The sequence below is a fragment of the Eschscholzia californica genome, unplaced genomic scaffold (assembly GCF_041429995.1).
Source record: "Eschscholzia californica isolate CP2 unplaced genomic scaffold, dmEscCali1.0.p SCAF_4, whole genome shotgun sequence".
NCBI classification, from domain to species: domain Eukaryota; kingdom Viridiplantae; phylum Streptophyta; class Magnoliopsida; order Ranunculales; family Papaveraceae; genus Eschscholzia; species Eschscholzia californica.
This window is the reverse complement of record NW_028238461.1, coordinates 453,312-467,220: the sequence shown is the minus strand read 5'-3', so window position 1 is coordinate 467,220 and position 13,909 is coordinate 453,312. Positions and strand designations below refer to the sequence as shown.

The 13,909-nt window shown below is 36.7% G+C and overlaps 3 protein-coding genes across 8 annotated transcripts; 1 reads left to right on the top strand and 2 right to left on the bottom strand.

Moving 5' to 3' along the window:
* The first annotated feature begins 345 nt into the window (after positions 1-345).
* Positions 346-3,347, top strand: LOC147541183 (MIP18 family protein (DUF59)). 2 transcript variants are annotated; one of them, XM_086637602.1, is made up of 5 exons: positions 346-506; positions 907-1,019; positions 1,856-1,955; positions 2,832-2,877; positions 3,012-3,347. In XM_086637602.1, the coding sequence occupies exons 1-5, from the start codon at positions 447-449 to the stop codon at positions 3,110-3,112; spliced, it is 420 nt and encodes a 139-aa protein (XP_086493728.1). In that variant the 5' UTR covers positions 346-446; the 3' UTR covers positions 3,113-3,347. The 2 variants fall into 2 exon arrangements, with proteins under 2 accessions (XP_086493728.1, XP_086493727.1); XM_086637601.1 differs by having other exon boundaries at positions 346-541; positions 916-1,019.
* A 1,752-nt stretch (positions 3,348-5,099) lies between these two features.
* Positions 5,100-7,971, bottom strand: LOC147541182 (uncharacterized). 4 transcript variants are annotated; one of them, XM_086637594.1, is made up of 6 exons: positions 7,313-7,971; positions 6,713-7,092; positions 6,431-6,601; positions 6,185-6,283; positions 5,861-6,106; positions 5,100-5,582 (listed from the first exon to the last, which is right to left on the bottom strand). In XM_086637594.1, exons 2-6 carry the CDS (start codon positions 6,770-6,772, stop codon positions 5,286-5,288), a joined length of 873 nt encoding a protein of 290 aa, XP_086493720.1. In that variant the 5' UTR covers positions 6,773-7,092; positions 7,313-7,971; the 3' UTR covers positions 5,100-5,285. The 4 variants fall into 4 exon arrangements, with proteins under 4 accessions (XP_086493720.1, XP_086493719.1, XP_086493722.1 ...); XM_086637593.1 differs by having other exon boundaries at positions 6,713-6,783; positions 7,804-7,971; XM_086637596.1 differs by having other exon boundaries at positions 6,713-6,783; positions 7,800-7,961.
* An 870-nt stretch (positions 7,972-8,841) lies between these two features.
* On the bottom strand, positions 8,842-13,342 carry LOC147541181 (BTB/POZ domain-containing protein At1g63850-like). Of its 2 annotated transcripts, none has more exons than XR_015223989.1 (2): positions 10,871-12,322; positions 8,842-10,628 (listed from the first exon to the last, which is right to left on the bottom strand). XR_015223989.1 is itself a non-coding variant. In XM_086637588.1 (2 exons), the coding sequence occupies exons 1-2, from the start codon at positions 12,224-12,226 to the stop codon at positions 9,150-9,152; spliced, it is 1,530 nt and encodes a 509-aa protein (XP_086493714.1). In that variant the 5' UTR covers positions 12,227-13,342; the 3' UTR covers positions 8,842-9,149. The 2 variants fall into 2 exon arrangements, 1 of the variants encoding a protein (XP_086493714.1); XM_086637588.1 differs by having other exon boundaries at positions 8,842-9,494; positions 11,042-13,342.
* Between the last annotated feature and the right edge of the window lie 567 nt (positions 13,343-13,909).

Below are 13,909 nucleotides of genomic sequence, written 5' to 3'. Positions count from 1 at the left end.
GACACCTATTGTCCGGGTGTGAATCATGCGAGACTTAGGCACATATCGATATCTATGATCCGAGTGCGAACCGGGCTGCCCTTCGCTTGGGCAGCAATAGATCCCCCTATACTTCGAGTTAGGACTTTACCATGTGACTTAATTGGCGGGGGCTTGGGCGGCCCAAAGTTTACTCGAGCCATGACAATTTGCCGTGGCACTTGAGAACACAGGGCACGCCTATAGTTTTAGCCTATGGTTTTAACCTGCGGTATCATTTTCTCAATAAAAAATGTACTCCCGTATTAGTCCACAAGTTTACTCACACTATAGTATAAATAGTCATATTTGTCAGTCCAGATTCTCCTCATCAGCGAGGAAGAAAGAGAGAGAGAGAAAGAGAAAACACAGAGAAAACCAGAGAAGAAGAATTGACTGAAGAAAGAGAATGACTCTAGGTCTAATAAATGCGAATCCGATCGTTCACGCGAAGAAGGAAAGAATCGCTAGAACTGAAGATTTTCATGGTGATGATGCTGTTGATCCTCTCGATATTTATGATATCCTTTTCAATTTTCTCCTCTAGAGGGAGAAAGATCGTTTTGATTGAATAATTTCAGTCTTTTCAATTTGATCTTTACCTCAAAATAGTGATCGCTGCCTGCACTTTTAAATATTTGTCTGTTTCACCTAATTTCTAACTGTTATTGAAGATTTGAAGGTTTTATGACATGATCACGAGATCAAGTTTGAGATTATTTCTATAATTCATTCTACATTTGATTAGAGCGAGAAAAATCTTAATTGCTCGTTTTTTTTAGTAGTATTTGTTTTTTGATCTGGATTTGGTAAAGTTGCGATTTAGTGTTTGAATTATTTTAATTGATGTTGTTGTTTGCTGACTTCTATATGAATTCTTAACTCAAGGCAATAAATTTCGTGAGGGATATTAGAGATCCGGAACATCCTTATTCTCTTGAACAACTCAGTGTTCTTTCAGAGGAATCCATTAATGTTGATGAAAAGCTTGGACGTATTCTGTTAAGTGTCATCTAACTAGTATCTCTTGTTAATTTTCTAATGTTCTGCTCAGATTCTTAATTTTGATTTATTTTAGAGTTCATAGTTGTATTGAGCATATTTAGATAAAGAGAAATTTATTACTAAACAAACAATTTTCGGTATTCTTTTCACCTTAGAGTTGAATCAAGTCTCAATAAGGAGTTTAGGTCAAGTATAAAGTCCATAATGTTTTCATTTTTTGAAAAGACATATAGTTGCATTCTTCACGATTGCCAACTATTCTCCTCAAAGTTTTAATTGAAACATACTGAATGATATGAGAGAATGTTGGAGGGATCACAGGAGATCAACTCTTCAATCTTTCAGAAATCAGACTGATTTTATGTCGCGGACATAAAAAATTAGGTAGTGGGTTACAATAGGAAAACAGATGGCGAGGGGTTATCGAAGTTCGTTATTACAACTCTAGGGTAAATATTCCCCATGGATTGCCTAGGGAGTCCCAACATTTGGAAACATATCATGGTAACTTTTTCATTCCGTTCTTGTTTTGAATGGTCTAAAGTTCTAGTCGTCTTGTTTGAGGTTTTAGAGCAATTTGATCTTCTCAGCAGGAGCTATTCATTAGTTATGCCTAATTGGATGTTCGAATTTCGGGTCATGTTGTAATTTCCGTTGCTCGTACATTGTTCCTATTTTTCTTGTTTGAGTCATATCGCAGTGTTTCGTGTACTAACTCTAAAGATTTTACCAGATGACCATGCCTTCAACTTCAAGATGTTTTCTCAAATGATTATTAGATATTACAAGATAGTTCCTTCACTCTGCTTTACTAACCTTCTCGAACATGTAGGATAACTTTCACTCCAACCATCCAACATTGTAGCATGGCAACAGTCATTGGCTTATGTCTGAGAGTTAAACTGATGAATCGGTTTCCTCCGCATTTCAAGGTTAGTGACTGACAACTGTATTTCTATATTAAGCTGGAATATGTTTCATGAATTCGTATTTCAAGAATTCATTCACACTAGGTATTTGTAGCACGAAACTGTCTTATGTTTCTAAGACTATTTCCCTCTTCTTGGTTTATACTTCAGTGCATCATCAATAGAAATATGTGTTTGTTGTCACACAGATAAGCATTATTCATGGATAATGACATGCGTAAACAAAATAATCTGATGGTTCATATTCAATATCACATTGTTGGATGATGTCAAAATTATCTTGTTAAGCATGTTTTAATCATCTGCAGCTTATGTTTTATACATAAATGAGTAGGTATATAGTATATACATTTTTTCGTTACAATTACCCCCTTGAATTGCTTCCTATTCTTACTTTCCTCTAGTAGACAATCGTTTCATTCCATATTGATCTCTTCTCCTATGTTACAATTAACAAAGTTATTATGCCCGACCCTAGGCTGGCAGAATCCTGACCAGCTTAGGTGGACCGTGGATGGGTAGAATTTCGAGAGAAAATTATAAAGGTGACATCCATTTCTCTCTAAATCCTGACCCGTCCACCTAACCGGTTGGGATTCTGCCAGCTTAGGCGCTGGGTATAGTATCACCGTTGTTTACAATTTCACCTTCCAAAATCTCATCGAACCCCTGACTTTTTATTGTCCTTAAAATGTCTATCTTCATAGTCGTGGACACAATTGATATATAAACTGAAACTATGTTTTTCCATCAGTATTAACTCTTGTGTTGCTAAAAATTACATTTATATTTTGTCTAAGGTCTAAATTTAACTTCATGATATCTCTTAGAATTTGGACATGTATTTCCTTGACATAAACGATCATAAATTTGGTGCAGGTTGACATAAAAGTAGCTCCGGGATCTCATGCAAATGAAGAATCAGGTATATACAGACACCACCCAATTCACTTCACTTCCTTCACAAGATCAATCTGTGACGATTTTATAAAAGCATTTCATTCGTTCTCCTTAATCAGTCTAAACTATTTCAGAAACGATGTGTTTTTCAATTTTCAGTCAATAAACAATTGAATGATAAGGAAAGAGTTGCAGCTGCACTAGAGAATCCAAACCTTCGTCAACTTGTGGATGAGTGTCTCTATTCCAATGAGCTTTAATTATTTAGGACTCGTTTAAGAGTTTTGTACAGTAAATTATTTGCTATTAACTGTAATGCAGGTCTAATATGCATATACTCTGTAGTTTGTGTAAAGAATTTTTAGAAACCAACTTATTTAGACTATTTTGAGTGTTAGATATGTATGGGCGCTTATATTTACATGCTAGTGCTCACATTGATGAGAAATGAGAAATGGAAGTGCGGCACTTGGACGGTGTTTGATTTTTTAAGCACTTACAAGTGCTTTCACTTTTTTTTTTTTTTTTTTAACTTACAAGTGCTATCACTTTTTTTTTTGAACTACAAGTGCTATCATTTAGTAAGTGTTATGTCATTTGTTTTCCATCAAATCAAAGTGCTTGCTTTTTGTTTTTTTTATAAAAATGAGTAACTGTCTTTTTTGCCTTTAAAGTATTTAAACATTAGCATTTCCTACTAATTCAATTAGTAAACTCACAAGTTTATGTTACAAGAGAATTAAGATTTATAAATACTTTGTGTGGAAAATATTAACCATAAACAAACAGAATTTATGAAGGAGAAAGAACTTGTGTTGCATAATGGAGTTTGGGTGGTTCCGTGATTAGTGAAGGAGAAGAGGTGAAAAAAATTTAGAAGAAAAACTTAGGTGAAAGATGAGTCAGAAGGGAAGGACTAATCGCTAAAGTCATAAAAAGATTTTGTAAGCATTCATTTTTTAAGATTTTCATTTTAAATTAAATTATATTAGAAGAAGGATAAAAATGTCTTTTATACCACTTACAAAGTAAGTCCAAGAAAATAAGCTCCAAGTTAGAGCTTACTTATTCGCACGTTGACACCACTTAGAAGTGATATTCACTTATTAAGTGAAAAACTAAAACGGCTTAAAATTGTCGGCCCGCATTATTAAGTGAAAATCACTTAATTAGTGTGAAAATCAAACACCCTCTTAGTCCCACATTGTTAACGAAGCCCTTCCTAACCTAAGGTTATAATATAGCACATTGTCTTATACACCATATAAGCCTTTTGGGTGGGTTTGATGCCTAGATTGGCCAGGTGGGGAAGCATGTGGTGGTCTAAGGCAGACCCATGCCTCTTCTTCATCAGTGGCTCTTACGGAGAGATATCATGAAGTTAAATTTAGACCTTGGCATGATATCTTTATATTGCCATAACTCGGACTGAGCCCATCGAAAAATGGGCCAGTAGCACTAGCCTCTCTGATAGAATCTATCATCTTTATCACTACCGCCATTTTCATCTTCATATCGCCCCCGTGCTCTCAGTTTCTCTCATGTTCTCTTTCCCTCTTTTCATCTTCATCTCTTCCTCTTTCATCTTCCTCAAACTCTAGGTTCAGTTCTTGGAAAGTTTGGTTATCACCAAAGTGGAAGAAGATGAATGTCTAAAGATTTGAGTTTTGGAGAGATTTAGAGTTGAGATATGTAGATTGCTAATGTGAGTGATATACCTTTAAAGTGGAGTTTTTAAACCATTGCTTGGGGGACTCTTTAACTAAACAAGGTCAATGACTATTTCCCAAGTCAATGAATTCATGAGGAGACCTTTTAACAAAAATGGGAGAGCCCTATAAAACAGACAGTGCGACTAGAGTCACTGGATGTGGCTTCTTTCAGACTCAGACAACATGTTAGACAGACATAGAGAATGAAGAAAAACAAGCACCACCGTAATCTTGTTTCGCCATTCTGGCATGATGGCACCTTATCGCCGTAATTCTTTTCTGCAAAATTAGATCACCTTTCCCACGAGAAATGTATTTCTACTAGGGTACCACCAGTGCATGAGCAACACAGACAGTTCGATCAAATGCATGATCTCAACTTTTAGAGATGAGTTTGAGAGGTGCAACCTTAGCTATTGAGAGGGTTTAAAGATAAATTTAAGAAATATAATTTCAATCCTTGGAGATAATTTTGGGAGGTGTAATCTTAGTCATTGGAGATGACCGCATACTCTCGAAGAATCCTCCTCCCTTATTAAATAGAAGTGTTTGTTTATTCACCCGAAAAATAGATGGACGTCTTGATTTCCACCTTTATTAATAAAATTTACAATATCTGTGTCCTAAATTCCTAATTTTGACATTTCTCTCTCATCATAAACATAGGGGAATCCATCAGTCTTATTCTATACTAGCACTAACAAGTTCAGGGCAAGTTTCCTTAGTTTGCTGATGGAACAAGCGCAGACTCACGAGCCACCTCTGTTTTCAGATACCCATTACTAGTATGCTCAATCTTCTTATCACATTCCTGTAAGCTTTCAGCTTTCAATTCATCCTGAACCATTAATCTTGAGAACTCCTCATGTTCATATTGCAGTTTAGCTCTTCCTCCGAACTCAATTGGCAGGTTCTCTTCGTCGAAATATGTTCTCATTAGCTCCACGCTATCTTTGTTCTTCGGGTAGACAAATTTCACCTTTTGGGATGTTTTTGGATCCAAGAAGTACTTGACTATCTGCATAAATAGTTGGGATCCCATCAGAGATTCACAAGCACAAAGATGAATGTCTGAACAAAACAATCTAGGGCTCCAAATTGAGGTCTAAATTGACCCGAAGAGTAAGACTTCAGAAATTTTGTCTAACTCTTGATACTCTATTTCGCGTTGATTCTGAGTCAATTGGAGCTAGACGAGTCAGATTCAAAAAACGGGAAAAGAAGAAGCAAATAAGGAATACAGACTAAGATGCATTGAGAGAGTAAGGCATTGAGAGAGTAGGATAGAACTCAAACCATCCAAAATGTTTCGAAAATTCTTGGGGGATCGTACATAAACGCTACTCCGAGACGCTCGGGGTAGTGATTCTGTAAAATGTTGATAGTTTCTCTAGCTGTTTTTATGGGTACGTTGTTATTCAATGACCACCCGGTGAAGTCAATTAGCCATGCCATTTGCTCTTGATCGTCAGGAAGGTGATGAATTGCATTCTCCATAAGATATACTAAATGGCGCATCTGATTTTCAACTCCTGTCGTATTCTGTGAAAATAGGAACACGATTAGGTCAATTTTCTATATCTTAGTACGTCTAAGAGTTGGTCTGATGAAGATATGCACCTGCATTCCAGGTCTTAGTATAAGAACAGTCCTTCCATGTCGATCATGGAAACTTGCTCGATACGCTTTACCAGTTTCTCCTTCGACAGCTACGTCTTTCTGATGATTATATTTCGTATTAGACACAAATTTCTGTGGCGTGAATCTTTGAAACGGGTTTCAAGTAGGTTGAATCCTAGAACTATCACAAGAGATAAGAAGGATAAACGAACCGGGATTGTCGTTTTACCAAGTTTTGAAGCTTACCCAACGGATTTCGTCTGGCTTAAAGGTTGATCTCCACTTTATTGTCTCTTCCACCATCTTCTTCGACTTATAGATATCCCAATTTCGAGCTTCTAAATGTCTCCTCAAGGAAGAATTTGTACAGTACTTTTCGCTAGATAATGGTCCTAGGGCAACCTTGAGCTCGTTAACCTATTCGAACGATAATGATTTTAGTAATTCGCACATCAACAATCTCGATACTCAAAATCCTTAAGCGAAACTTTCGCATAATTTAATTGATTATCTTCTTCTAGATATTACCTTCTCATCTTGCTGCACAGTGTTGTTCTCCTTAGGAGAATGCCTCTTCCAGAACATCATAACTACTCAATCTGCAACATAATCGAAAGTTCGACAGAACAAATCCAAACCATCTAAAAGTCTCATCCGTGCCGTATGAGGTATCATACATGACAATGAGTTATATTAGAAACAATGCTAGAAGAAGTAAAAAGCCAAAGCTTACTGCAAACTTAAACGAAATCAACAATAGCCATGTTTGACTCGACTTTCCTTCTCTCTCTTCATGATTTTTTTCACTCTCATGCCGGTTGATTCCTATCTAGCTAGCCCCGGGATAGGTCTACTTTTGTAGTCTTTTCTTTATATAAGGAGTGCCAACTGCTCTAGGTCGTACCAGTCTGGCACGCTTCATGCTTGCCCTAGGCGTGCCATGGTTGACCGATAATGAGTGGAGAGGACCTAAGCATTATATTATTGTTACTAGATAGCCCTTCTTTAATGTGGGATTATTCTCACATGCCCCCTCACGTGTGGCGTGGTTAGCCTAACACGTTTTTTTTCGAGTGACGTGCAACACGTGTGGCCCTAGATACCATGTTAAGTTTGTGGTCTTTCAACTATAAATCAATTGGCAATGACAGGAAATGACCTAGACATTATATTATTGGTTGCAAGATAACCCTTCTCCCATGTGGTTGGCCCTAGATACCATGTTCTTCCTCTCCCCAAATAGATGCATAAACGAACCCATAATAGTGTAGTATCCTAAAAATTCATCAAATTTTCAAAATCTTTCTGGATATTGTCATTGAGATGTCAATATATTAAAGAGAAAAAACTCATAATTAATCTAGTAAAAAAAGCGTCTAAATTTATCCATAAAATCTAGTAGCAAAATAAACTAAAATTCAGAAAAATTGATGTTTGAAATTTGAACCAGTTGTAGATACACCAATATAATCCCAAGTGAAAAACCACAATTTTGACCTATTTATCGTTTTCCAACTAATTTATATATATAGGAAAGTATTAGTACTTGTTATTAACTTATTATCAATCTTTCATGCTTATTATACAAAGAGATCAAATTATTAGTATCACATACTTACAGAGAGAAAATGAACTCCTTGTATGTCGGTTCAAGACGAGAGAGAGAGAGAGAATTGATCCTTCTTTATGAAAATTACAACACTAGAAAAGTTCTCCAAATCCAGAGAGAGAGAGAGAAAAGAGTGGTTCGTGATGCTCCCAGAGCTTTCAACTAGTCATAGTACTTTAGGGAAGACAGAAGAAAATTGGGAAGTTCTAAAAACACCCAGCAGAGTTTATATAGGCACCTTTTGTATCACATTTTGAAGGCCCCTTTGTAGCCTCTCAAGAAAATTTTGCTACTTTTATTCGGAGAATCAATGCTTGATTTAGGCTGCCGCTTTCGATCATCCTAAGTCTTTTAAAGATAGTTTGGCTAGGGTGAGTCTGAAAATCAACTTGTCTATTTATGTTGCCGCTTTCGATCATCCTAATCATCTTCATCTCCGACAACCACCACTACCAATGTTTTCCTACTATACGAATGGAATCAATTTTCCATCAAGAAAAAACCCGAAGTTATGATAGAAAGAGTGGGAGAAGAAAGAAATATCTCGGTACTCGGCGGGGCAGCTGTGGGTGAGGAAAGAGAACAAAGAAGAGGAAGATGTCAATGTGCTGATGTGCTGCGGAGAATGGTGGTTCTGTTCGAAGGAAAAAAATATACCACTTTTTATCTTTATGTTGGGTCATCAGATGGTGGCCATGACCTCCTTTCTCCCACAAGATCAAATGAGATGTAAAGATAGATACAGAGAATGGTAAAACCAGTAGAGTAATTTTGATCAGCTGTAATTAAGTCTACTTTTGTCATTGTATTTGTAAATGATTCCACGGGGAGAAAAAGATGGGTTTGGGACTCATCCTCTTCGCTCCAAACGTAATTCCGTAAAGCAAAACAAAAAAAATCATGCTCTAGGGGTATCCACCAACCTTGCTCTAAATCCACAGATACCATACTATTCAAGTAGTGAATAAAAGGTGATATCATCATGAAAATTAAATAAACAAGAAAAAGAGGATACATCCGGATAACATAAGGTCGAAACAACATCGGGTTGTTTTCTAATTTACATATCTTGATTACTAATCATATCTGTCTGATATATTCACATAGATGTTAAACTACACCTTAACAATAACTAACATTTACAGATTCTACTACCATAATTCATAAAACATGAACACAGTAAAGAGTAATTTCGAAAAAAAACATAAGCATTATAACCATGCCAGTGTTTGTTTTGTTTTACGATTATATTATAAAGGGAACTATTCACATTGTTTTCTAGTCTTAAATATAGAGGGAAGCAAATTGTCACGGTTAGAGTTAAACTGATATTTGACATTACTTACCGGTAAGGGTTCATTCTTGAGTACGATTCAAGTTGAGATTTTCACTCTCTGGGGGTTGGAGATTTCCGCTCTCTGGGGGATGAAGCTTTCCGCTCTCTGGGGGTTGATTAGCACGGCGGAACCAGGTATTGAAGGCCAATACCAAGTGAGGGCAGTCTTCGACGTTTCGGGTAGAGAAAGTGAGGCATTTCTGCAGCAAACCCTGGGCTTCTACTAACGGTAATGTAGAGATAATCTTCAGAAACGTTTCTTCTAGCTCCTGATAGAGTGTTTTGTGACTTGGTAGCATCTGTGAGGCATTCTCTTTGGCAACAATCAGCACTGGGAGCCAGTCCTTTACCAGCTTCGTTCTAACCTGTAAAAAAAATATCTCACCGACAAATGAACCTTGACTATCACATTAAATGGAGTTCAAACACACGTGATAGCACAACTCAGATTACGTTCTCGATGAGCGATACATTTAACATGCTCAAAAAGTGATAATAAATACTAAGAAGTTTGACTTATCCTAATGATTTCTCATTAAATGCAGTTTGGCCACATCGTATAGAAAATAAAACTGGCAAAATCCATGGCGTGTAGACAGAGGAGAGAAAAATCTTTGTAGCGAGTAAATACTAATTACAATAATGATAGAATATTGGATTCCGATAAGTATCAATGGTCTTTGGTGTCTGACACTCCTATGCGTCATTTATCTTTCTAATTGGAAAGCATAAACCAGCTGAGTTCTGTATCTCCCCAACAAATGACTTAAAATAGAGTTTACGCCCTATAGGTAGGTATAATGTGATGCAGTTCGAGATAGCATTAAGTATGTAAACACTAGTGCAATAAACGAATACCAAGAGGCTACGGGTTAAGTCGAAATCGCTAAAATGCTTCCGCATCACTTTGAGGCTAGCCAAAGGTATGATTATAGAACGGTTGACACACGTCAAACTACTGTAATTTCTAAATCGTCCTGCAGTCACATAGATGAATTGATTCATATACATCTGTGAGACGGTGATTATGAAAAGAACGCCAAAAGACAGTTATAACAATTCCATGAAAAAGAATCATCATAGGAAGTTATTGACAACATGAATGACGTCATCGAGAACCAGAGGATATTAATGAATTGGCAAACAAGACACTATCTAAGAGGAATCAACCAACTCTGCAGCAAACTAAACCACCTGATGACAGAAAGAAGCAATACATGTGGATAACCCCAATGGGATTAACAGAAAACTTTAGATAAAGAATCACTCACTGTTCTCTTTTCGTTATTGAGAGTAGGTAGAACCGTAGAACTAGTTGATTGCTTAGGAACATGAAGGTATATACCCTAAATTGTACAGGTTGTATAACCTCCTTGGTTTGATTAATTTCTTAAGGAAAAAATTAGTTGTCATGTTGCAAAATTATCAGAGCAAGTCATGCTTCAAGAGGGGAAGCCAATCATTTTACAGTTAGAATCATGTACTGAAAAAAAAAAAATCTAAGTTTATATGAAACTAAAACGGTAAAACCCATGTCAAAACCCATTCTATATGAATCACATATAAGTGAAGGGAGGTGAACAACGGTACTGAAAAGCAATTGTCAAACAAGATCGCGAAACTAGAATACACACTATTATCAAAACCAACCAATCCAGCAAATTAGTTGCTATGCTGCAAAACTATTGGAAATTCATGCTTCAAGGTGGGAAGTCTATCATGGATAAAAAAAAAAAAATACAAAGTTTTTATGAAACTAAAACCCCTGTAACAACGCATTCTATCTAAATCATATACAAGTGAAGAGACCCAACAGCGCCATTGAAAAGTGACTATCACACAAGTTTGCGAAATCGAATAAGTACTTTTATAAAAACCAACCAATCCAGCAAACATCAGTCAGTGACATTACCTGTCTAGTAATCAAAATTGATCCAGTAGCGACAGTGTTGGCAAGCTTGCAAGTGCATCGAAGCACAACAGCAGGAAGGCCCGGGACGATATTTTTCCACGCGTCATCTCTCAATGCCCTTTGCAAATTTGCAGTAAACGCAGCTTGTTCACTCCATTCTTTCACAGCATAATCACCAACATTCAACTCGAGCATTCTTTCAAGTATCCATAACAATTGTTTCCCATTAGTCAAAGCTGTATGCAAATTCAACCTTTGAATTGCTTCCGTCTCATTTTGATCACCTCTAAAATCAGGACTCGAATAAGCTTCTAATGAATCCTTTACAACTTTTAGATGATTATCAAAAGCACGACTTAATGCTCGTTTAACTGAATCCCTAGGGGAAAGATCTCTCAATAATTTCGCCACAAATGCCTTTGTAAAATGTATATTTGGATGATTACGAAATCCTTCTAAAAGCAAACCATTAAGCATTTCATCTAAACCATTACTTTTCAAAGGTGAAACCCTAGAAAGTAGTTCTATCGCTTCCTCTTGACTAAGAAACGGAATTACACTTAATACCTTTTTTTCTTCTTCTTCCGTCCATGGAACTGCCTCTAAAAACCTAACACAATACTTAACACAATCTTCGAAAAGTAATTCAAGAGCAACAGGAAGAATAATCAAAGCAGATGAAACAGTATTGATCTCACCAGAGAAATCGTTCGTATAAAGCAGTTTCAGAACAGTCAGATGAGCATCGATACTTCCAAATGGAGCCGGAACTTTCAGATTAAGATTGAAAACCCTATTAGATCCATCAGAATTTTCAACTAACTCTTTGTGCCATCTTTCAGATAAGAGAGCGGAGAAGTATTTCGACCGTTTAAGTACATCGGAGTGGAGATAAAGCTTGGCGTAATCCTGATCGACAGATCCGGCGGTGGATATAGTTTCTGTATCGCGAAGATAGGAAGATGATTCGAGGTGGATGGAGAGGATAACGTCGGTGGCAACAGATTCGTTTAAGAGAGACAAAGCGGATGATGAAGCAAATGAGAAACGGTGATGAGGTTTTTGAGTTGCTTCCGTTAGGGTTTGATCTGAAACAGATGAATCGATGCCGGCGAAAGTGGAGAGACGACTACTGCTTCCCACTCTTTGCCTTTTCTTCTGAACTCCTCCTCCTCCTCCTGTCATTTCTAGAGAGAGAAAGAAAGTTTTAGAGAGAGAGAGAAGATTGAAGGAGTTGAATCGTAGAGAGGGGGATGAAAAGAGATCGGGAAAAAACGAGAAGATTATGGCAGGATGCGAGTTTTATACTTGAAGGAGTTGAAGCTATTTCTAGCTTATTTGATACAAGTATCTACTAATTTAACGATTTAACAAATAGCCCCTTACAAAACTATCATCACATCATCCATAAAACCAACCAAGTTCGGTTGAGTATTTTTCGTAATTGAGTTGTATGAATAGTTTTCTTGAGTTTGATTTCTAAGAAAATCAGAGTTTATTAGTTTTTTAAAAGGTGTATGAGAAAAGAGCTTATAAACGTACAACATAAATTTAGGTGGGTAATTTGAAGCAACCAAAAGATGTGGGGGTAATAGGGAGTTAGGTCAATCAGTTTGACCCAATCGACTTAGTTGCGTGACATGTCTATTTACATCTGAGACCAAATATTAACATGTTTGTTATTTACCTATTTGGTTGGGCTCCGCCCGACACTTTCCCACGGGCTTTTGTGGCCTTACTTTGAGTCGGACGAACATGCCAGGTAGTTGGGATTTCTTCCCACCCTTACCTCTAGGTTCTTAATCTAAGAAGAAACGAAATGGGGACTATGTTACACATTAGATAAAAGCAAGGGTGTCACATTAGATTAAGTTGTTATAATTTCTTCTGTTCTTATCCGAAGTTTGAACATAGTCTGACACTCTGCCTTATCCTCATTATTGTAGTAATTAGATTATTATTATTATAGCTCTTGCCTTTTGTGTTATCAGCTCATCTTTCCTCTACAGGCGCCCTAGTTTAGTGCTATAACCGTCCTTACACAATTATGTTATTAAGAGATTCATGTGTAAATGAGACATAGAATAAGAAACTTACTTGTCCAAGGGAGAAGATTTTTTTTTTTTTTTGATGAGATGTCCAAGGGAGAAGATGGTTGCTTGAGATTCAAACAAGTCCTATGTATGTTATCCACCAAAATTCTTTCAATACAGAAATCATGTCACACCCACAAGTATCTGAAATGTTGAGTTGCTAACAAAATCGAATAACGAAACTCAATTGAACCAAGTATAAAATGCCAACAAAGATATTAAAAGGAAACTAAGAGTAATAAAAACTTAATTGACCAGTTCGTTACGAGAACCTTTAAGAGACATATGAAATCTCAAGAAAAAAGTCAGAAAAGAAAATAGTAATTAAAGTAAAGAAGATTGAGACATAGTGCTTGCTTCTATTAGAACCAGAGTTGGTCAAGATACTGTTGTGGACTTGTGGGACAAGTTGTAGAGAGTATCACGAGGCAACTAGAGACAGATGGTAAAATACGAGGTACTTTGAATGAGCCGACGATTCAATTGCAGTGCTTGGTTAAGAGAACCCACAGGATTCGTAGCAAAAGCGAGTCTTCATAGGGCAACTTTCTCTACTTATGGACTCCCAACCTCAGTGATCTATCTATTTATGAGCAGGATGAAGCTTGGCTGATCTATTTATAATCCATCTATATAGATGAAAATAATACTTAGTATTATCTATATCTAATATCAAGTCAACAACCCTTGGTTGGAGTGGTAAGAGGTATAGTCTTCCACCTTAGAGATCAAGGGTTCGAGACACGTTGAACATTTTCAAAAAAAATATACTGTA